This window comes from Excalfactoria chinensis, chromosome 3 (genome assembly GCF_039878825.1).
Source record: "Excalfactoria chinensis isolate bCotChi1 chromosome 3, bCotChi1.hap2, whole genome shotgun sequence".
Taxonomy (NCBI): domain Eukaryota; kingdom Metazoa; phylum Chordata; class Aves; order Galliformes; family Phasianidae; genus Excalfactoria; species Excalfactoria chinensis.
The window spans coordinates 105008554-105032931 of NC_092827.1; the positions used below are offsets into that span (position 1 = coordinate 105008554).

The following is a 24378-nucleotide window of genomic DNA, read 5'->3' on the forward strand; positions in this document are numbered from 1 at the left end:
TTCTTAAGTTATAGTACAGCATTAGGTTTTAACTTCCCGCGCCATTTCCAGCATGGACAGCTACTGTGCAGGAAGCAGGAGAACAGAATATATGTTCGTGTACTAATTCAGGTTGGATATTAGGAGGAATTTCTTCTCCAGAAGAGCAGTGAGGCAGTGGCACAGCTGCTCCTGGAGCTGGTGGGGTCACCGTCCCTGGAGGTGTCCAAGAACTGTGGAGATGTGGCACTGAGGGACACGGTCAGTGGGCACGGTGGGCATGTGTTGATGGTTGGACTGGATGATCTTAGAAGTCTTTTCCTTAATGGGTTTATGATTCTGTGACCACCTTAACCACTGAAGAACTGACTCAGGCTTAATGATTATAACTATTTTGTTGTGTTATGGATAGCAAAAAAGGTTTTGCGTGCAGCATCTGACTGTCAGTTGTAGTGAAATGTAATCTCAGAATCAAAAGCAGTTTACCTTTTGCACTGGAGTTTGCAGACTGCATGGCATGCTCGTCTAGAGAAGGAAGCTGCAGACTGATGCAAAGTGGAGAAGAAAGGAAGTAATGCATCAGTTCAAAGCTTCATTCATTTTTTCTTTTCAGCTGCCTGCCACTCCCAAACAAACATGTGGGGGATGTTCTAGTGCTGAAAGCTGCGGCTCACTCCTTTATTTAGCTATTCTATGTGAGAAGTCGATTCAGTTTGGACATATCAGAGACAATACATAATTGTGACAAAGCATGCTGCAGTCCAGATTAGATTATTACAGCTTGATCCTTTGTTAACTCTGTTGAGGAAATAGAGGAAGGATGCTTCCCCTGTACCTTCATATTCATGAAATCGCTATGGTTGGGTAACTTTCCCAAAATCATAGTAGCTGGTGATGCCTTTTCAGTCACAAGATATAAATTACACAAGGAACCGTGAAGTTGCACTGTATTAGGTTGTTTTTTCCACACTTTCTGCATTAATACTTTGTATTACTTCCATTCTGTCATGGCATGATGTCCAGTAGTACTAGAAGACAAATCTACAAGGAGTTCAGTTTGCTGTACTCACGAATATGTGAGAGAACGTTTCAGCTTACCAGAAGAAGTTACACCATTTTCATGAAAATCGTTTTAATTTAAACATTCTACCTCACTTATTTGCTTAAATGTAGGCCTTGGCTCCTGCTTATATTTTTCTTGTGCAAACAAGCATTTGTGCAGGTTACCTTCACTCAACTGTGAAAGCTCGTTACCAGGGCAATCAGTCCAATATACTTAACATGAAAGAGCCAAAGGAAAATTTAAAAGGAAGGAGAAAAAAAACAGCAATAAAAGGGGAGTTTATGGGCTGCTACAGTGTTATAGAGAATTATAGACGCTACCTCATGACACCACTGGATACTGACTGCACTGTTACAGTGCAGGTCTCTGGTATTAGTAGGTTCTGCCACTCCAGAAGTGAGAAATTCCTCCAAATATTTAGTCTCTTGGTACCTACCAACCTGATGTTATGAAACAGATTTTCTGCTGGTATTTACCACCACAAAACACAGCCTCCCAGCACCAATGAGTTAAAAGCTGTCTGGGCATTTAGCCCAGATGAATAACATCCCAAATGTTGAAGGAAGTAGCAAGGGAAATAGAAAAGCCTTTGACAGAAATTGTTGATAGCTTGCTAAGGCTGGGGAGGGAACCAGGGAATTTGGAGGTTGCTAATGTTGTTCCTATGTGTAAGAAAGGATCAGGGAGGATCCAGGAAACGACATAGCAGTGAGCTTGGCTTCAGTTGCAAGAACAATATAAGAAACATAAATAAGGGACCGAATACTTAATTTTGGTACAATGAAGTGAGCCCGTGCTAATGGAAGAGGTTTAGTGGTCTAATTTCTTCAACTGTTTCACCCTTACCTGATCATTTCTGAGAAATAGTGATACAAAATATCTAACAGGCAGAGAAGGGAAGGCAAGGAAAGGGATAAAAAGTGAAAGGTATTTCAGAAACCTAAAGGTCAGTAAGCTGTCCAAGATACCTTCGAGGCTGTGCAGATCGTTGTATATCTAATATCAGACTCACTGGTGCCATTGCTTCTGTGGGAGGCAATGTTTTTGGTTCAGCTGTATCTATTAGAAAAATAGACTGAGTCATTTTCTGGTCTCACTCATACTGAGAATTCAGAAAATTTAAACCGATTAATCAAAATATTTATCATTTACATTCAAAACATTCAGAACAGCTTCACTGAAGTCAATGACAAGTGCAACACTGACATGGCTGGAGTTATTCTGGGTTTAGGTTTGTATAAACTACTCAGGAGCTGCTCCGCTGGTGCTGCTCAGCAGGGACAGAAGAAAGAATTTGAATCCTGTAAGGTCACCAGCCCCTTCTTGATCTGCTGTAATGCTCTGCTTGCAGGGTTGCTACAGACCAGAACAGAGAAAGGGACCCACAGGCATTTTCTGACTGCTACAAACACATGAATACGCAAACGGAGCAGGAAAACAGTGTAGTAAATTGCAGTATGTTGAGAACCAGTGAGCAGCAAGAAGCCAAGCACTGCAGTCCCAGGAGTAAGGCATACACGAGTTAGTTAAGAACACTCATTAGGTACGAGCTAGAGGAGAAAAGATTTAAATGGCTTAAATAAAACAAAGGATAGTTTGGGTTGGAATTTTTCTACAAAAGTTTGGAGTGCTGCTCAAATGCATCTTGTGAATTTATGCTCTTCTCATAAAGATATGAAGAAAATTATAGAGATTAAGCTGTTGCATAAGTGAGCAAGCGGCATGAGTCAGGGGGTTTGGGAAAAATGAGTCACAGCATGAAGGGAACCGTGCCAGGTTCGTAGCTCAGAATGAGACTAGGAAGGAGTTTTATGGATACAGATAAGAGCCTGAGAGAATGGACTGCAGGGAAGCAGCAGAAAAACTAACTAGCTCTGAAACAAGGAACCATATGCTAGATTTAGAGAAAGCTATGGCTAAAAAGCAGGTCAAAGCTGAATTTCTGTACACAACTAGTGGTTGAAATATAGAGCAGGCTGCCAAAGTCAGCAGTGTAGGGACATAATTGTGTAAATCACTGCAAGGGGGAGTGTGGGTGCATTTTTGGAAAATGAGGGAATCACTGGGTATAGCTATTAGTGAGGCCTGTGGAGTTAAAACTATGAAATGCAAGTTGGTTTATATTTTGAAGGAATAGAAGAGCAAGCTCTGCTGCCCTCCGTGGCTCTTGCATTATGTCTTTGGAAAATTCAAACAACAGCCTTTGCAAATCAGAGTTATCTTAGTCAGTAGATAGTTGTCAGTTTGAAAGTCTTCTAAAATGAACCCTCCAGAAGAGTCTGGGAGACGACTGCAAAAGGCAGCATTCGTATTAGGATGAGTCATGGGGATCTGATTTTCTATAGTATAGTTGGGTATTTCTATAAACACTTCCAAAAGAGCTGTGTGGTTTGTATGAAACTGAATGGAGGGACCATTGTCCTTAAATGAAACATTCTTCTCTCCTTTCCCTGTTAACTCTGACTGTTTAAATTAATTTAAGGTTTTTATACAGCAGTAATCACTGCAATTTCTGCACTGTCACAGCATTCCCCAAGGATAAAGTACTGTACCACTTAGCACACTTCGGGATTGGTAATGTTTGACTGAGAACAGAATGTGAGATTCATGCAGTTAAGGCCTGTCATAATTCGTATACATAACATGTCTAAATTATGACTGTTCAGAGAACCGAATTGTGTGTTTCCAACTCTCCAAGTGCTTGGTTGTCAAACTGTAATGTTCTATCAAGATAGCATTCTGGATCCTGTAAGCAACATAGAGAAATTCAAGCGCTCAATCCCAACACTTATCCGTAATCATAAAATGTTTATTAAACAGGTAGATAACTATTTAATGTAAAAATGCATCCCATAATAACAGCTTGGTGTCGATTAGGTTATGTAAATACTACAACAGTCAGGACACTGAAGGTAACCCAGCTCAGTTTTCAAATACACAGGGTCTGCAAAAGGCTCGTTGGAGAGGCTCAGTTTATTCCAGAGGAAATTGTGCAGCTACCGGGCTGTGACTGCCCCAAGGATAATTGTCAGGGAATAAAATGGCATCAGCCACAACACAGAGTGTGCTGGCTCAATGAGATAAGGCTAGGTAGCCTGGCTAATCAGAGACATGAGGAATTTCTTTGAAGTGTTTTGACTCTCTCGAGAGTTAATTAAACCTCTGTCACAGAATATGTATTTACATAAAAGCTCGTATTAGTACCCAAAGCCACACAGCGGCATCCACCTCACAGTGGCTTCCCATGGAAGTTTTAATACTCAAGGAGCAACAACAGGTAGACATGGGCAGAAAAACTCTTAACAGTGGCACTTGTTCTGGCATGGTTTGGAGAGCTCAGTTTCTTAGCCATGCTCTTTGCTGGCACGGGCTCATTTGCTAAGCCTTTTGCATCTCTTTGTCCTTTATATAAGCATTAAGTAATCACAGCACCAATGTCAGAGTAATTATCTATTATTTGAGCAACATCTTAGACTCGGATACAACGAGTTTAAGAATTGATCTCTATATCATATGTTGTATGTATCAATGATCGAGTACAAATCAGATTATTTGACAGTTTAACATAAACCTACTGCTCCTGTTTGCCAGTAGTGAACAGAGCAACCTTGTAGTTGATTAGCTGAGACTAGAAAATACAAAGAAAGAAGGAGCGGTGCTAAGGGCAGCTCATTTTCATTATAGGTTACCAGTGTGATTTAAATTGCCTACCTGGGTGAGCAAATGTGTAATATGTAGAAATTAAATTGAAACAAAGTTGCTAAGGAATGCGCTTTCATGTACAGCTTAAAGAGTCTTGCAAATCTTGAGAGTGGAGTTTCAGCTGTGGCATCAGTTGCTGAAACACAGAAACAAACTTTGTCATGATGACACTAAATTTGGAAACGAAGATGCAGAGGAAAGATGCTCAAGAATGAGCTTGTAAAAGCCCGTTATTTTCTTTCTAGATCTGTTTCTTATACTGCACTCATCACTGTGGTATCTTGAGTGCTTTCCAGTAGTGCATTAAGCAACATGACAAACATCTGTCACATGTTTGTTCTCTCACCCTCTCCCCAGAGAGACAAGTGTGTGCAGTGGAGTGTCTTGTTTTAATTTTTTTTAATTATTATAAATACACATGCACGTACACATGTTATTAAACATTCATGCTAGAGGAAAGGTCAAACAAATTTATCTTTCTCGTAGGATTAAAGCTGGTGAGCTCTGTGATGTTCTTATAGGAGTTTCTGTCACAGCCTTGCCCCTGCTTGCTGCGTCTTCACAACTGTCAAGTCGGTTTGGTCATGTGTGCCTGCAGTAGGTGGAAACCAAAAGAATGGCTTCCCAGTGCCCTCCTTTACTTTTCATGTTTAAGGCCAGGGATTTTGTCAAGAAACATCAAATGGAATGAGATGGTGGGATTTAAGGAAAAACATATGCTTTGTGTAATCACAGTCTCATCCCAGTATTTATTGCATTTGATACAGATTAAAGTAGGAATTGATGCAGTTTCCAGATTGCTGTCAGGATCTGAGGGCACAGTGCAATTTACGATAAACAAGCTAGGAACTTAACAGATTGGAAAAGTCTGATTTAAACTGGAAAAACAAGTTGAAGACTTAGGAGTTACCATTTTTCTAACGGTAGGGACATAACTGACAGAATGATCTGCAAGCTTCAGGTTAGAGTTCAGCCACACCCCAAGCAACTATAGGCAGGTCTGTCCCTTTGAGAACCATGAACAAAGAAGTAAGCGGCAGTCTCAGGTCAGTGCTGGCAAGGCCAGTGTGACGTGATGGTGTTTCTCATGAGAGGGGAAATGTATGTGTTCGTATACACCCTTCAGCAGTGCTAGCACACTTGAGAAAAGTGGTGCTGATCCACCTCATCCCAAGCAGACCTCCAGCATGGATGTTGCTTCCTTTCTACAACTTCCACTCCCCTAGTGCTCGAGCAATTTTCAGTGCAATTAGAATAAAAGTGAGTGTCTGTCTAGTGGAGGATGATTTGGGTCACATTGATGCACACCAAGAAGCTCAGCATTTCTTTGGGCCTCACTGAGCACAGATGCAGAGATCTGTGCAGCAACATCACACTGCCAAATCCACCAGTGCTTCTTTCTTTACTCCACAAGGACTGGGCTGCCTCTGGTATCACACCAACACAGTTCACATCTGGCACCACTTCCAACACTGAAATCTTCACGCACTTGCTCACTCTTTTGTATACATCACAATAGTAGATATAGCTGTAATTATTGCAATGCTAAAGATTTCAGAACTGAATGTTCCAGCACTGGAACCTTCCTAGCATAGTTGCCTGTAGTTCTCCTCCCACGGTATTCTCCTTGAAGCACTGATGAAAAATGATCCTCAGGCTACCACTTACTTTCCCCTAATATTACCGAGTCCTTCGCACAGAGGTGAGCGGGGCTGCTCTAAGCATGGCAGCTTCCTGTCCACCTTCACTTCTCACCTTAGGCAGCTGAGTACATATCTAGTTGAAACCACACCAAAAAAAAGAAGAAAGAAAGAAAGGAAGAAAGAAGGAAAGAAAGAAAGAAAACCATCAAAGAGGACTGGGGTTCTCAAAGATTTCCCACTAGTACCTTTCCCCTTGTGCCTCTTTTCACAGTGTGTAGAAGTCAGGCAGAACAGACATGCCCGGTCACTGGTGAGCTGCAACCCATTCCTGCTGAAGTAGAAGCTTAGGAGAGCTCTGGGGGGTTCCTTGAAATAAGCCTCAAGAAAAGGTCTTTCTTGTAAACACAGATCATTGTGGCCATAGTGTCAAATCCTCCAACGGTTTCCAACTGGGGAGGAGGTTAGCAGGCAAACAGAACTTTTCAATAATTGTTTTTCTTTCAAACTGAACTTACCATTGGGACAGAAATCAAAGACCCCGAGTGCATAAGTCAATCTAGTTTGTTTTGTTTTAGCTGAGTAGGTTATTATCCCATAGAAAAATAAACTTGATGGAAATCAAACCAGGGATGCAAGTGACTGTGCAAGGACTTAATGCATTTTAACTAATCCACCTTAAAAGCTTGCTCACGTTAAGTTTACTCGTATATGAGGTTCCTATGGATCCAACCTGTTTTCTCTGTTCCACAACAGTGTGCATACTTTAAAAGGGTTTAATCTGGAAGAGTGTTACAGCCATTTTATTTTCAACTTCTGTAGAAGCTAGGGGTGCATGCAAAGCATAGCGGGTTCCCTGCAAAGACTTGTGCTGCATCCACTGTGCTTTGGCTCAAGTGGTTAATGATGTGTCAGGTCGGTATGAGGCAGCCAGATCTTGTCCCTGCAAATCCTTACACCTGAGAATGTGCTTTTCAGCTGTCACTAGAGAACAAAGCAGTCAGCAAGGCCTGCACCGGCACAGCAGCTGAAACGCAAAGAGCAAACAAAAAAGGACTTCATTTTTCCTGACAGATTAAAAAATATATATGTATATGTACAATGTTCGGACATTAGGGGAAAGGGCAAACACTGAGAGTTAATTCAAACTGTTGATGGTTTATTTTTTATTGAATCTTGTGGTCAAAATTGTTTTCATTTGCGATGTGAAAGAATCCATCATTTTTTCCAAAGCACCACCCAGAATCTGCCACTGGTGATGTTCTAACGTCCCAAGTGCCTATACAAATAGAGAGGTCAGCTGAGATTTGTAAACTAGAGATCATAAGTTTTAAGGAATTTGTTTATTCAGCCTGGAGTCTCCAAATTGTGTAGAATGCCAAAATTAAAAGTCTTTTCACTGTACCGTGTCAGGTTACAATAAAAAGCTCTCTAATGCTTTGGATGTTCAGATGAGAAAACGAAATTGCAGTTCCATTTTAAGCAAGCTGTTTGTCAGCACATGCACTTTAATTGCATGTAAGTACCTCCAGCAGTTACAACAAATAGGCAAAGTCGGTATGTTTTTATACTTGTATAAGCCTGCGTTTAGCGTGAATGAAAAGCTGCCTGAATTACACAGAAAAGTATTGGTCGAGTCTTTGCATTTTTAGCTCTACTGCTGAAATACAAACAGGCGTCCTCCCATTTCCAAATACTTGAACAGATTGACTGAATTAAGGGAATTTTCATGGGAATGACAAGAGGCAGATCTCTTCCTGATGAGAAGGCCACCACCACATACCAAGTTCCAAGTCCCTCTCAAGAATGTGGAGCATGGGAACCGTGCAAAGAAAAAAAGATCACCAGAGTCCTTTATAACATTAGCAAAATATTTCTACATCTAATTCTTGAGAAAGAGCTGAGCTTCTTCTGTTGAAGTCTTCTGGAGTAGTTCAGCATGGGGAGAAAAAAACAAAAAAGCCAAATGGGTAAAGTAGCATAGAGCTGCAAGACACATTCAGAAAGTTTTATGGTGGTTAGTCTAAATAATAACGCTATTTGACAAAGAAAGAAAAAAAGATTATTTTAAATAATTCTATCTGGAAATATTTTCAGATGTGGTTAAAAACTGTGGGAAGTGTGATCAAAGTTTGTATCCTGCAGATGGAATAAGCTTTGAGATTCCGTCCTTGGAGCGTCTGAACTTTGCTGCCCTTGTTTATAGATAGCTGGAAAATAGGTAAAGCGTTTCAACAGGTTACATACTTTAAGTAAGCTTTGTCGCTAACATTATATTTGCTGTCTTTATAAAGATATAGATGAATGTGCTACAGGAACTCATAACTGTAGAGCTGACCAAGTGTGCGTCAATCTCAGAGGGTCCTTCAGCTGCCAGTGTCCTGCAGGTTATCAGAAACGAGGGGAGCAATGCGTCGGTAAGTCTTCCTCTTGCCAAAATTATTTTCTTTCATTACTTGAAGTTGCAGCTTCTTATAATAAAACATATGGGTAAAAAAAAGCTGTTCATTTTTGAAATAATCACTTTATCAAAATAATTAATCACTAAAACATGTAGCTAGAAACTATTTTGAGCGTAATCAACACTTGGAATTGGACTTCACAAGATTAAGTTTCTTAATAGTTGCCGTTGTGTTTATTATTTGTATTGGGGCATTGCCTAATGTCCCAGATACAGTCATAAGTCTATGATAGCAGCAAACTGAAGCATGTCTTTCCACTGACCTCAGTGAGATTTGAATCCAGATCTCCAGGACAAAGCACTACCTTCACACGGACCTAATCCCTGCTCTGCAGAGCCCCCGTGCACAGTCTGTTTTATGAGTATATATGAAAGAGATGGAAACTCTGAATTCAAGTATATGATATTTGCAACTTATAAACCACTGCGCTTTATTCCTTGGGCCAAAATAAACCATCGGCACCTCTGGGACCTATACAAGCATAGCATTAAATTAAATCCAAGTGCAGCATAAACACTGCATCTTTCCTATTCCATCCTCGTTTGGGGACGTTATGCGAAAGTGCCTTTACTGTGTTCCTGCAGTCCTCTGTCAACCCATAGCACCTCTTTAATCATGGTTTCAATGGATTAAATGCTTTTGTATGTAGGTGCTCCATTCCCAAGCTTTAGGTCTGTCAGGAGATATTAAAAACAACTGTGAAGTAAGAGAATCAACTGTACACATCGTGAGGTGACATTCAGGACCACTTCGTGTAAGTCACAAGACTGGTTTTTATGCAGCCTAAGAGAAAATGGTTTTTGGGTCCACAGCAAAGCAGGAACAGAACTTCATCTTTTTTTCTTCACATTGAGAATCTTGAACTTGAAAAAGTTAATGGAAATAGTTTTGGCTCTTCCAAAAAAGGCTTGACAAGGCTGTAGGTATCCACTGCCCACCAAGAGCTGCAGGAAGGACACTGGAGAAGCCTCAGTGTGCATCCAGTCTGACTTTAATCTCTGGCCATGGCTTTTCTCAGGGGTTGTGAGCTGAGGGCTACAGAAACCAACCCCCAAAAGCTTTTCTGAAGGTATGCATCAGGCTCTTAACTGACAAATCGGTGTACACACAGATGTATCTGATATGTCTCAGTTCTCTCTGCAAAAAGAGGATGAATAGTTTGGGAGTGTAGGCACAAAGATAGTTTTGACAGGTCACTGACATATATATAAAGTTTTAAATAGGTGGGTTTTATCTAATTTTTTTTTTTTTTTTTTTTTTTTTTTTTTTAAGAAATAGAGAACTGCTGTGCAGTAGCACTTTTGATATCATGGTCCAGGGCACTACTTGAAAGCCTTATGGGACCTAAATTAAAGAGCTCAGTAAATGCACCCATGTATCTTTGCATGAATCCATCTATGTATCTAAATCTACACTTAAAGTTGTCTGGAAAATGAGATTTCCCTTCTCTTATTTAGGTCAAAAGTAAGAACACCACCTGTGTTACATATTACACACTGACCTAAATTATAAGCACTTAGTACTGTCAGCAATTCAGAATGAAGCCTGTCTTTGGGGATATTTTTCTTATTATTTTTTTATTTTTTAACGGCTTAGACAGAAAATGTTCTTGGGGCCAGATCTTGATAGAGGTTCTCCATATGGGAGGAAATGTTTCTCTCAAGTTTGAACAAAAATTTTCCAGACTCCTTTGGCCTCAAGTTAGAGGAAGAGAAGGACTGACTTCTAACCATTCATCATTTCTTTTATATATTACATTGTTTTATTTTAAGAATTTGGTCGTTCACTTACTGCAAGATTAGTCTTTCCTGAAACACGGGATAGCAGAGAGAGTGAATTGTACTCCAGCGTGACTTCAAACAGAAGATTTGGCAGAATTGGGTAGGTTGTGTTTAGCACTTAGGTCTGTATGGAGCTGATGAGCACAAGAGTCTAACCCTGCAAGGAAAACTCCCACTGAATTGGAGTGTGATCCTGGAAGCATTTCCATGCAGAAATACAGTGCCTAAAAAGCAAAGTGTCGCTTAAGTATCTACATTGCTCAGTCTTTCAACAGCAAATAGGAGGGCTTAGTCCTGTAAATTCAGGGATGCGAGATCTGCTGTACCTCCTGATTTATTCCATTTCTACCTCGGAATTTCCCCGCAACAAAAGAGTTACAGCAGCAACTGCTACTGTACGGATAGCCAGGAATTTTCCAGTGTAAGCCTTTTCATTCAAACTCTTCCAAAACTAAGATCAGCTCCTGACAGAGGATGCCAAATGGACAAAGAAGGGGTTAACTTCTAATAATGATTATTTTTTCACTTCATATTAAAACAAACACTTCTCTCATAATAAAAATTGGGGGGAAAAAAGAAAAACAAAAAACAAAAAACCAACAACAACAACAAAAAAAACCTTGGCCTCTTTTTAAACACAGCTATGGTGGAAACAGCTGGAGGTAGGAAATTCAAGATCTGGCATGGTTATGGGAAGTGCCTTTCTTTGTTCCAGTGAAAACTGGTCTTATTTGTCTGAGCACTGAGCCTTTGAAATCTCCCATTGTGTACATGTAGAGAACAGGCGTGGGTTTCTCTACCAGGCTCAAGCAGGCCATAACTGAAGACAACTTCTGCACGACTAGCATTGCAGCACAGCTTAAAAATCAATTTGCAGCCAAACAGGCAGGATCTCCTCCAGAGCATAAAGAAACCTTCTAAAATGCAGAGGTAAAAGAATGGGCTGTTGCACGATTTGTGTGGTTTGCAGGTGAAAACCCTGCTCCGATGCACATTAGGAATGCTGGAGCTTTGAAAGGCAGTCTGCTCCACCTCACAACTGGGGCTGATCTGCGTGGAGAGCCTAGGGAAAGAGAATGCTGCCTGAGATAGCACATCCAACCGGTGCACTCGCCTTGCTCAGCTCCAGAGCGCGGCCAGAAGGTGCTCGAGCTGTGGTGCTGCTGTATGCAGAGGTATGCAAGAGAGGAAAGGCAGTGAGAGCAGCCCCTTGGGAACCTGGCCAGTTTCTGGGGGATCCCTGTGGAAGCACAGCCATCTGTTTCCTCTTCAGGGCCACTAATCGCCTGTCCTCACAGGCAAAATTTGGACTGTTTTCCTAACAGGGCTGAGAAGATTTAGTATATGCTAAGTGTGCTGCATGAGAACTTTTGGATAAAAACAAAATGGTCCGTGAGTTGCAGTCGCTGTGTTGGTCAGCACTCTGCATGAGCATGGGACATTTTAGGTTTTGAAAAGCTGAATGAAACATTCTGGGTTCTGCCCATACAAAACAACAAACACGACCAGTACTGTGGAACTGAATAAGAAGTAAAATTAGCAGAGGTACTGCTAGTAGCGGCTGGAAGACAGTTGGTGAAAAAGACTGAAGAAGTTAATGGAAAGAAAGGGTAAAGCAGCATGCCCCTTGAGATCTGTGGAAGCAATATCTAGCCCACATAAACTTTTTTCTGCTTTTAATCAAGTTCATTTAACTTTACAGTTGGGTAACACAGCAGCTGTGAACGCCCGTGATTCCATTTGAACTGATTTCTCTTTTTTGCTAAATCAGATATAGATGAATGCACCCTGCCTCCTTACTGCCACCATCGATGCGTAAACACTCCTGGTTCCTATTACTGCCAGTGCAATGCTGGCTTCCAGCTGGCATCCAACAACCACACCTGCGTAGGTAAGAACTTCTTTACATGCACTTACACGTGAGCTCACTTGGTAGAGAAAAACACTGACACATGACTTGCCATGATTGCAATTTAATTGTCTTTATCCCAGTTTGCTAAAGGAAAAAATAAAATAAAATACCAACCTACACATCACACTAGTTTCTGTATTGAGAGGCTGACCTGAGTGTAGGAAATCATAAGATCTGCCGTGAAAGAATTAGAGATCGTAATAATAAAAAGGAAAACATGGCTGCCGAAGTACCAGGGTAGTGAATAATTTTATATCAGGTATACATACTTGGTAGAAAGATGTAATTTCTTAAGCAAAGCTGTTAACTGTCCAGGATTTAAAGACACATTTCTCAGTAACAGTACTGAAAGACAAGTGTTGTTGAAAATACCAGTAAAGAATAAAACCTGCGTTGCCATTTCCTGATGGTAATTTTTGTTGTCCTTTGTTTTTTATTTCATGTTTTGGAATAAGGCTAGGTAGGAAATCAGGAGATGGCTTTCCTCTGATTTGGGCTAAGAAACATAAATAGCTGTGTTGAACCTGAGCAAAGTTTAGCTTAGCCCAGTGTTGCTTCTTGTAAGGGAAACTGTTGATCACAGCCTGAACCTCTGATTAACCATCTCAGGCACGTGATGAGTCAGCTGTGGGAGCACAGGTGAAGGTAATTCAGCTGTGCACCATGAAGGAGTGGAGCTTGACTCCACCTCTCCTAGATCCCATGTAAGGGCTGACCACCACTAAGGCACCATCTCTTTCTGAAGATTGCTCCTTTGTGGAGTTCTGGTGGCAAGCCTCAACATTATCCATCTTGACCGAAGGCCTCAGAGTTGCTGAGTCTTTTCCCTAGATACCCTCTGGCTACCTGTTTACAACTATACTTGTATTATTCCAACTATACGCTTCTTCAAAATGTCAAGGCTTTAGGGAAGAGAGTAGGAAATAAGATTAAGTACCCTTCCGTGCTCCTAGCGCTGAATAACAGAAAGTGTGGTTTGTGTTCCCCTTTTTCTTAGCAGTTTTTTTGTTTGTTTTTTTCTCGTGCAACATTATCTTGGAACTGAAACTCTGTCTCTTTGGCTGTTGACTTTAACACAACTGAGATCTCAACTAGGAACAGCAGAGTGAGAATGGCTGTGAAAATCAAGAGGTTGGTGATAGAGAAGGCTGGGAGTTCTCCCTGGCTAAATACACATGTGTACAGGCACTGCAGTGACAGAGGCTTTCATTGCTTTCCACCAAATACTAGAATAAATTCTGCATGTGGATTTAACATAATCACGTGACAAGCTGTTACTCGTTTGACCCTTTCCGTGGCTCAAATTCAATGTGTTTTCTTTCAATTACAAACCTGTATGATGGCTCCAAGTTTGCTAGGTGCTTCACCAAGAAGTCCCTCCTGACGCTTGCTGGCCTCCCAGCCTAATAAGTCATATTCCCACCAGGAAAAGTAAAGTGAATCTTAACAAGAAAATCTGTAAAAGAATGGCTGCTGCATCAAGGCAGACTTTCACATCTGCAACAGTCATCTGGCAGAAGTGATACTTTGCAGCTGTACTGATCACATTTGTCTTACAACTTTTGCATATATTGAAAGTGGGTCAATATTTCTTGGAAGGGAAACAAACGGAATTGTGGCTTTGGCTTTCTTATTTATTCCTTCTGGTAGCGTTGTCATGATGTACATTCTTCACACTGTTGCCAGAAACCAAATAAAAGGAGGGGGAAAAAAAGCTTGGTAGTCAGTTCTCCCCTATTAATTCATTGTCAGGTCCCGGAGGATCACGTAGCTAATTAATATTCTCCTCATTGGTTTACTTCTCATGAATACCTCATCTTCTGCTGGGTTGGTTTCTTTGCAGTTTTATTGGTTGTTTCTGTAGGTGACCGTTGCTGACACATATAAGCGCTTGCAAAAGCTATGAATTCAAAAACTGTTTACAGTGCAGCTCTCTACTAATGATTACAGCTGATGAGCACAAATATGAATGGAAAATATGCAGGAAAGAAACACAAGGGAAAACAAGGAAGCAACAAAGAAGCAACAATTAGTCATCAGCCTATAAAAATAAGCACTACAAATGGCAAATGTGATTACACTTCTATAAACCTTGCGTTTAAACTGCTCCTCTTCCCGTATTGCAGAGTTCTCACAGATATCCTTTGGGTGGCACAGAGTGGAAAATCTGGTCTAGAAACATACCTTCCCCCTGTATGGTCTAGGCCTTAGAGCTCTGCAAAACTGTACTGGCCTAAACGGCTCATGTTGTAATTGTAATGGTATTTCAAAGAACAAATTTAAGGAGTAATAAATAGCTCAAATCTTAACCACTACATGCTGAGAGGTCTTATCAGTATGTGTTCTTTATATCAATTATTTATAGACTTGGCATTTTATATCTGAAAAAAAAAAAAAAAAAAGATGCTGGAATGTGGAGTTTAATAGCCACACTAAACATTATTGGAATAATTCAGTACACATTCGGATAACTCTCATTCCTGGAAAAATACTCATTTTTTCTGCATGGAATGTAAAGCATAGATTTGACATTGTTCCAGAGACTGCAGGTCTGTAGTGTTGTAGTCAGCTGAGCTCCGACTAAGCAACAAACCCGGACCAAGGACTAATCCACTTGATCAGCCTAATCACTAGGAACCAAAGATAATGATCTGCAATTTTTCCTTTCAGACATAAATGAGTGTGATGCCAATAACCCGTGTGCACAACAGTGTTACAATATACTGGGTTCTTTCATCTGTCAGTGTAACCCAGGATTTGAGTTAAGTAGTGACAGAATCAACTGTGAAGGTAAGCAATGTTTTTCTTTCCTTGGAAGGGCAGTCATTTTGGATTGATGTTCCCAGAAGTATCTCTGAGCTCAGGGGTAGAATTCAAGTGGAAACACACTGTGGGTGTGTTTCATTGCCAAAAACCTTGTTGACTTTTTTTTCCTTTGGTGTTGCAAATTATGTTGCTGATACACACCTTAGTAGCTGCAGTTTAATTCAGGTACGCGTTGGTATGGCTGGCTGTCTTAAGTACTAAGGGCAAAACAGGACGGACATCACTACTGTTCAGATCACAGCTGGGGAGAATAAAGCTTCACAAACACTTGAACTGTGTGTGGTCTAATGCTGATGGCCATTAAATGAATTGGAAAGGAATGAAAACCAAAAAACAATTGAAATTCTGAGTGCTGTTAGGTTCCTCTGAAAAGAAAAACCTTAAATTTTTGATTGTAGGGAAACAACAATTGGGCTTTTGAGGCACTTTCAAGCCTGTGTATACAAACAGCATGTCTCCTGATGATTATACAATCAACACTTTATTTCCTCTGCCAGGGCCTCCACAGGGGTCCTCTAATTTCCTTTTGGACACAGGATGATCTCACCCTTAAAGCCCATATCCCTTCTACCAGTCTGTGAGCCAAAGAGGTCTTTTTGGTTTACCACTGCCCTCCTAAACAAGCCAGCAGAGCTATTACAGATGCTTCCTCTCCAAGCTTCTTAAGCTTAATCTTACTTGCAAGCGAACAGAGCAGGGAGCAGCAAGTAAGCAGCCTTCAGGATAATCCCTGACAAAAGTCGAGAGCTGGGCTCAAATCTGAGGTACTGGGCGGGTGTTGCAGTGTTTTCCAAGCCATTCCCTAGTTTTTGTTGTTTTAATTTCATTTCTGGGCAATGACATACGGTGTTTCAATCAGTTTCATGGTACAACTCTCTGGCAAGGGGCTGATGGTTACACAAGGATTAAGAAGAAAAATAAATGGTATATCTCAAATATTATTTGAAGACAAAAAAGAGGCCTTACCTGTGGGAATACAAGAAAAGCTGTTCAGAGCAGCAGCTGTGGAGCACGATAAACAGCACTTACCCTCTTCCCCAAAAGAATGCTCCGTTAGGGTAGCACACAAGTACGAAAGCAACAGTTTTTGCTATGCTAGCTTATCTCATATTTGCTTTTTGTGGAAGCAGCCATTTTCTAGAATAGAAGAACTGTAGATTCTCACTCCTGTTTTCCCAAACTACTTCTGAAGTCTTAGTTTAACTTCCTCAGAGAAATGTATTTCTCAGTTTTGAGAGTGAGCAACAATACAAGTACAACTGGACCTTCAGTTTACAACTTCAAGGTGTTAAGTCATTCCAGAGTCCTTGAGAACTTATTCTTTAAAACAGCTTCACTGTTTCTTCTCTCAGAAACATCAACTAGCTCTTGTATTTAGTCCTGTGGGAAGGTAGGTATCAAAAACAATAACCCAAAGTTCTGCTCTCTGCAGATACTGATGAATGCAGAACGTCAAGTTATATATGTCAGTATCAGTGCGTGAATGAACCAGGAAAATTCTCCTGCGTCTGCCCTGAAGGTTACCAGGTAGTAGGAGGCAGAACATGTCAAGGTAAGTGCCTCTATCCTAGCACTGCCCATTCTGCGTTGTTAGTAACATTGCTTCACACAAGACTAAGAATGCTTGCTAAGTATTTACGTTTTACGGAAGTGTAATCATGCTTACAAACGATATGTTGATGCACTTGATGACTGATTGTATATTTGATGCTCTTTTAATGTGGATCCTTCAGTTCAACTCTAAATTCCTCAAGTGCTTAGGATTATAGTTTTACAGTTTGTTTTTCTCACAGGTACCATATTTACTATTTGCAGTTTCTTCCAAAATACTGAATAATGCAGGAATTGTTACCTTGTAACCCTGAACCTGATTGAACAGACTTTATTTTTAGAAATAAGTGTGTTAATTGTCAGAAGAGGATGAGGGAAAGAGCTCAAATTTATGAAAAGGCTGTAAGGCGGTGGGTTGTTTGTTTTTCTGTTCCTATTGTTTTGTTCTAGGGTTCAGTCTAATTTCACAGAATCATAGAATGGCTGGGGTTGGAAAGGAACTCAAGGACCACCAAGTTCCAACCTCCCCCCACTGTAGGCAGGGTTGCCAGCCGCTATGTGAAGCACTAGACCAGGATACCCAGGGCCCCATCCAACCTGGCCTTGAACACCTCCAGGGATGGGGCATCCACAGCCTCTCTGGGCAGCCTGTGCCAGCACCTCCCCATCTCCTCAGTGAAAAACCTCCCCCAGCATCCAATCTAAATCTTCCTTTCTTTAATTTAAAACCATTCCCCCCGTGCCTTATCACTATCTACCCATATAAAAAGTTTCCTTCCCTCATGTTTACACCCTCCCTTTAACTATTGGAAGGCTGCAATGAGGTCTCCCTGGAGTCTTTTCTTCTCCAAGCTGAACAAGCCCACATCCCTCTGCTTGTCTTCTTAGGAGAGGTGCTCCAGCCCTCAGAGCATCTGTTCAAAATCTCAGCATCTTTCCTTCAGATACAGTACTGCAGATGGGGCCTCACAAGGGCAGAGCAGAGAGGGGCAATCACCTGCCTTACCCTCCTGGCCACCTACCTCTTCTGATGCAGCCCAGGATATCACTTGTCTTCTGAGCTGCAAGAGCACGCTGATGGCCCATGCTCAGCTTTTCATTTACCAGGACCTGTAAATCCTTCTCAGCAAGGCTCCTCTCAAGTTCTTCTACCAGTCTGTACATATATCTGGGATTACTCCAGCTCAAGCACAAAACCTTGTACGTTGCTTTGTTAAACCTCCTTTTGAGGCCCACCTTTCAAGTTTATCAAGGTCTCTCTGGACGACATCCCTTCCTTCTGCTGTATCAACTGTACCACTCTGCTTGGTGTCACTTGCTCAGGGTGCACTTGATCCCAGTAAAGCAAAGGACTCATTGAGTACCTCAGTCCTCTCCATGTCTCTTGTAGACAGTTCTCCTTTCTCATTTATCAGAGGAGGCACACTCTCCTTGGCCTGTCCCTTCTGACCCCACTTAACTTGCCTCTCCCTTGTAAAAAGCTCATAGCCCTCAATGTCAGTATTCCAGTTATGCAAATCATTCCACCATGTGGGTTTTCAGACTCACTGCCTTCCTAGAGGAGCCCTCCCACAAACCTCCAGGACAAATCTGAGTTTTTCCCCACAGCTTTCTAAAGCGACAGTGTTCTCTAGTTCTCTGTCACCCAGCAGACACCTCCTCCCCCAGCAGCTCTAGTTTAAAGCTCTGGTGATGTACCCAGCCAGCTTGCTCCCTAGTATGTCCTCACCCTCCTGGATAGATGTGTACCATCCCACTTCAACATTCCTTGTTTGGCAAAGGTGCATCTCAGATCATAGAATCCACAGCCTTTGATGTGGCGCCACTCACACAGCCATTCATTCAAGTGGTCTGTTTTTTCTGCCTGGATCCCAGTTTCCAGCTGGGAGGACTGAGGAGAACACTACCTGCACTCCTGATCCCTTCAACATCTTCCTAAGGGACATAAAGTCTTTTTTGATATATTTTAATTTCCCAGTCACAGCTTTGTGTGACCCATCTTGAAACACCAGGAGGAGATAGTGGTCTTCTACTTTTATTGTAGTCAGCATCCTCTTCCTGATGTCCCGAATGCGAGCCCCCATAATGCAGCAAAGCTCCAGAGAGGTAATCTGGACAGCAGATGGATGCCTCAGTGCCTCTCAGCACAAAATCTCCAATTGCTAAGATCTTTTGTCCTTTTTTTTACCAGCGCTGGTCATGACTCAGGTCCTCAGTTGGACCTTCTTAATGTGATCACCTCCTTGTTCTCAGCTGCCATCCATGCCTTCTTCTTTCTCCCACACCAGTCTGAAATCTATCAGCTAGTGGGACTTCAGGAGCAAGGGGGAGTCTTTTCCTTTTGCCCCTGGCAGAGACAAAGGTCCAGTCACTGTCACCCTGTGCAAGTTCACCCCCTGTCAGGTGGGAAGCCAGCTTATCTTATTCCCCTAGCTGGACCCCCGGACAGGGCTGTCCGTCTGTCTGTGCCATTGCACCATACCGGGCATCCATCTCTCTTTCATACTGGAATTTCTTTTCATTTCTAAGAGCACCTTGTGCAGTTGGACCATCTTTAAAATAAAAAAGCACCTGTATCTTCAAAGAGATCCTGCTTATTTGAATGACCCCTTTATGAGGCTGGGTTAATTTCAGAACTATTTCTGTTGAAATGTAACCATTTCGTGGGCATTTTAGCCAGGCCATGAAAACCAGGCAATTAGAAGTGAGGTCCTGCAAAAGGCCTCGATCTTCTTCCTATAAGATGTCGTATGCTGGAAAATGATTCATTGCTAACTTGGAAATTCAGTATTTCTACAGTTGAATTATAGATAGTGTGACTCCATGTTTCTTTGGTCAACAAAAAATGTTTAGAATTAACATACATTTAACAAATACGTTCCATGTCTGCATCAGGAAATGCTTTAGAGCCAGGCTCCAGGAAAGCAGGCAAAGAAAACAGAAATCTTGAATTTCAGCAGAAAATAGGTGGCTTGTTTGGTGGTTGTTGCTTTGTGTGTTTTTGTATCAAACTCATTTCATCTGCTTTGACCGTTCCTTTTCCTTCCCCGTAGACATAAATGAGTGTGAGACTACTAATGAATGCAGAGAGGATGAAATTTGCTGGAATTACCATGGAGGATTTCGTTGTTACCCGATAAATCCTTGTCAAGAGCCCTATGTCCTCACATCTGAGAAGTAAGAGAAAGACAGACACTTTTCTAGGGTTATCCACATCAGGCAGCGTGACCAAATCTGGCAGAAAGCAAGTACTGTTTGTCTGCTGCTATCCAAGTCATCCATTTTTGTTTTTCAGCCGCTGTGTCTGCCCCGTATCAAACACCATCTGCCGAGAGCTGCCCTACTCCGTTGTGTACAAATATATGAGCATCCGTTCAGACAGAACAGTGCCTTCCGATATCTTCCAGATTCAGGCAACCACTATTTATCCTAATACTATTAACACATTCCGGATCAAGTCGGGAAATGAAAATGGAGAATTTTACCTGAGGGTGAGTATTGGTAGAGCAGGGTATGAACCACTAGTGCTGCCAGGGTGTCACAGTGTTCCTGTAAGAGCAGTATCATAGCATACACGGTTCATCAGCTTTTTAATAGCTCCTTGTTAAGTGTGCTTGCTTTACAAATTTCAAGCCTTTACCTGCTCTGCCCAACAGCTGTATAAACTGAGAATCAAACAGTTCGTGTGACTGCAGCGCAAGGAACCTCCATGAACATTTAGCGAGTGATACTCAACAGAATTCAAAACGCCTCTATGATATTTTCAGTCGCTGACATCCCACCTGTATATATTTAGAAGAGGACCGTAAAAGATGCAAAAGGCATTTAACGAGCATTCTTTTTCTCCACAAAAGAAATTAAGTCAGGAAATAGCTCGGGATGGGGCTCTGATTCTGAGAGAGAGAAATTCTGACGTGCAGCAAAGTCTGCGTTGAGGGATGCTTTTTTTTCTCACAGTGCTGCGAGTATTTCAGAAAACCGCAGAAGTTTAAATGACTTAGGACAGCAGTATTTCCTGTTGGTATAATGCACTCAAGTAGATTACAGATGAATGAAACCAACTTCTACTTTAAGATTTTCCTTTTTGAAAGGAATCTGATTTTTTTTTTTTTTTTTTTTTTTTTTTTATGGACATTTAATATGTATAAATTCCTGGAAAATCCTTTTTCCATTATGTGTGGCTTTATGCTCAGTAGAAAAGCATCGGCACTGAAAACAAGCCAGAATGTTATTAATTAGAACATTCTCATTTATTTTTCTTAAAATATGAGGATTAGGGTGTTCTAATAATACAGCAGAAGAATACTAATACGGCGTTGCCTGTTTACATCAAGATAGGAACAAGCATCTCCTCGCCTGTGCCTCGCTTAATCTGGTATACCTATAATTCGGTGCTATTCCCTGGATTTATTACACATCAAAAGCCCCATACCTACCCCCAAAGTATTTACTGTTGTTTTAAGAAAAGAAAAAAACACGGACAGCTCTTAAGGATGAGTTCATTCTAGGTAAGGGAAGACTCCAATCTACTGTGCAGATCAACTTTGAAACTGAGCTCCGTTCTTCTGTTGCCACCCAACAAGAAATCACGGGCCTTAAATAAGGAAGCACATGTTTATTCCTGCCAGAGGGTTGGCTGTGGTCAACAGAGCTCTCTCTTAGAAATTACTCCTGCCATTTCAGTGAAGCCTGCAATAGGTCTCTGATGCAGCACATGGATTCATTTGTCTAACCTACCTGATTCACATGGGGAGCAAAATACAATAGGCAAAGGGAGGGATGAGTTTCCCCCCTTACCATCGGTAAATTAGGAAGCCTTTCACCACTCTAGTGGCATGCCGCCTTTCGGTTGGGTCATCGACGTCTCATTCCCCAGCAGCAAGACCCCAGCCTGGAAGGAGCTCCTGCAGGAGGCAGTGAGGCTAGCTGCAAGAACTCCAAGTGTTCATGGGGTACACAGACTCTCCTGAAGTATGAGCCATAGTGCAATTTCCCTCCACTGAATAAGCCACATCACTGTTAAATACATTAGGTTTCTCTGCTTGTTCTTCATGTATCTTAAAAGCTGATAGATGGAGATAAAACAAAAACCATCCTGGGACAGACTACCGCTGTCCAGGTCCTTTAGGGGAGTCAGCATAACCAGGAACAGATTTTGTAGCGCAGTTTATTCCTCCAAGCCCCAGTCAGGTAAAGCTTTTCCTCCAGCAAGGCCAGGTGTGAGATTAGTCACGGCCATTTGAAAGTGTTTAAATAATACTTGCATTGTGAATCTCCGTGCTGAGGCGGAGCATTTTTATGGTGTAGTAACGCAAGCAGTCCCCTGACACAGCTAGAGAATCGCTTAAGATTTGACTGAATTGAACTTTGTTTTTCCCTTCTTTCAGCAAACAAGCGCCGTAAGTGCAATGCTGGTACTGGTGAAATCGCTATCGGGGCCAAGAGAACACATTGTGGATCTGGAGATGCTAACAGTCAACAGCTTGAATTACCGTACAAGCTCAGTGTTAAGATTAACAATCATAGTGGGACCTTACGCATTTTAGTGGTTTTCAGTAACCCTTCACTGGCACTTAAAGCAGCCAAAGAATATTATCTTAAAGAAAGCACTTACTATTTTATTTATAGATTTTACTCTTTTTTTTTTTTTTTAATATATATTTGTTTAGTAAGTTGATAACCCACACATTACACCTGTAATTCAGAATTAGTAGATGTGTTCCATAGTATAACATGGGCATTGTCACTTTCTGTATAAAGATTTAAACCTTTTTATTACCTTCCTTGGCCTAGATGCATAGTACTTTTGTATGAGAACTGTATGTTCATACTATCCTGTCAAACTTCACGCGCCCTTCGTAGCCAAATAGGTCACACAATTCAGAGGCGATCCTGAATTGTTCTTGTTTAAAATTCTAATGCAGCTACACTGACAGTCTTAAAAGCAAAGTATTATGAATGATACGCAAAGTAATGGTTCTCTGATAAGCTAAATATATTTCTTTGTAACTAACTTTTTAACAAAAGTTAACAGTTAATAAGAATCTGTTCCTGTAGGCATTTATGTTGTGCTGTCACTCGTTTTTTTTCTGGTCTGGGTTGGGGGGTAAAGTTGCATTGTGAGAAGGTTTTCACGTGCAGATTGCGTTGACCGTACCACGGAATAACGCTGTGCTCTCTCCGAGAGAAACAGGCCGTCGGAAGAACATTTCTCCTACAAAGACAGACCCCAAACGGAAAATGGGCACACATTTTGTCCCAAGAACGCGGCCGGTTGTTACTGGTCAGAGCATTGGTCTGGATGCAGCATGTTCAGACAGAAGTTGGTGTGCTGTTTTTCCAGATGTGTTGTGTACCACAAACCAAGCGTATTTGCTTAAGTTATATCATCCATTTTCAAGCACTGTCCAGTTCTTGCTCTTACAGCTCAGATGTGTCATGTACAGTGTGCAGAAAATTTATTTCTAGTTCAAGAACTAATAGCATCTTTTGTAATATGTAAAATCTTATTTTTTGTTTAAAACGTAGCAGTTAATCCTTTGATGTACAAAATTTTTAATAAAGTTCTCTTACCACAGTGTATTTAGTCTTCCTTGAGAAAGTCCTAGCACACCTTACAGGGCTGAATGCTCGCTGCTCTGAGTTCTATAGACAGAATGGCACAGAGCGTTAGTTCCTGGCCAACTAGAAACACCATTCCTTTGTGGAAGGACAGCCATTACCTACTGCGTCCTGCTGACATTTTAAACAGTCATACCAACACGTTAGTTGCTGGCCTAAAGGAAAGAGCTTCAAATTTGTCAACAGTGTATTTATTGTACACAAAAATCCTCCTGTGGTGCAGACCAGCGTATTCGGGTTTTTTGAGAGGCTCTGTTACCCTCAGGGATGGCTTTTCAGGGCAAATGCCCAGAGAGAAGCAGCAAGCATGGCTGGAGGATGTGAGCATGGCTGGAGGATACGGCATTCAGAGATCCTGGGATACGCAGCAGCAAAACTGCCTCCAGGACACAGCTTGGGATGGGCCGCAGCCGCTCCACTTCGGGACATCGCAGCCCCCACACTCAGACAAATTGCAGCAGGACCCCGTTGCCCAGTGATTCCTTCAGGCATTCATTTGTGGCTTTGAGTAAATACTTCATCTGCCAATGGGGTCAGAGCACATGGTTGTGGCACAGGCCAGAAAAATAAATAGTGCTGGCACGGGCCACACTGTCATTGCCCGGGGCCCCAGGGCTGTGAGATGAGCCCACAGGTAGCCTTCATAAATCTCTGCAAGCCAGGCTCACCAGTACAAACCCGGTCACTTCAGAGAGGGATTTCATCTGTTTTCCACAGAGAAAACACTCAGTGTGCAAAGTTTGGCTCATAGGAAGCTCGTTCCTCTCACCAGAGGGATTCCTCCCCATTAGTGTCACTACTGTGAGCCTCCTTGGTCTGAGAGGTAACTCCCCACCCGGCA

The 24378-nt window shown here is 41.7% G+C and overlaps 1 protein-coding gene across 1 annotated transcript in view; it reads left to right on the forward strand.

Moving 5' to 3' along the window:
* EFEMP1 (EGF containing fibulin extracellular matrix protein 1) overlaps positions 1-23498 on the forward strand; it is a 50498-nt gene extending 27000 nt beyond the window's left edge. Inside the window, exons 6-12 of the mRNA XM_072333351.1 lie at positions 8679-8801; positions 12399-12518; positions 15210-15329; positions 16798-16917; positions 19970-20093; positions 20212-20407; positions 22304-23498. Coding sequence (XP_072189452.1) covers positions 8679-8801; positions 12399-12518; positions 15210-15329; positions 16798-16917; positions 19970-20093; positions 20212-20407; positions 22304-22462 — 962 coding nt within the window. The 3' untranslated portion in view covers positions 22463-23498. The remainder of the gene's footprint in view (positions 1-8678; positions 8802-12398; positions 12519-15209; positions 15330-16797; positions 16918-19969; positions 20094-20211; positions 20408-22303) is intronic.
* The last annotated feature ends 880 nt before the right edge of the window (positions 23499-24378 follow it).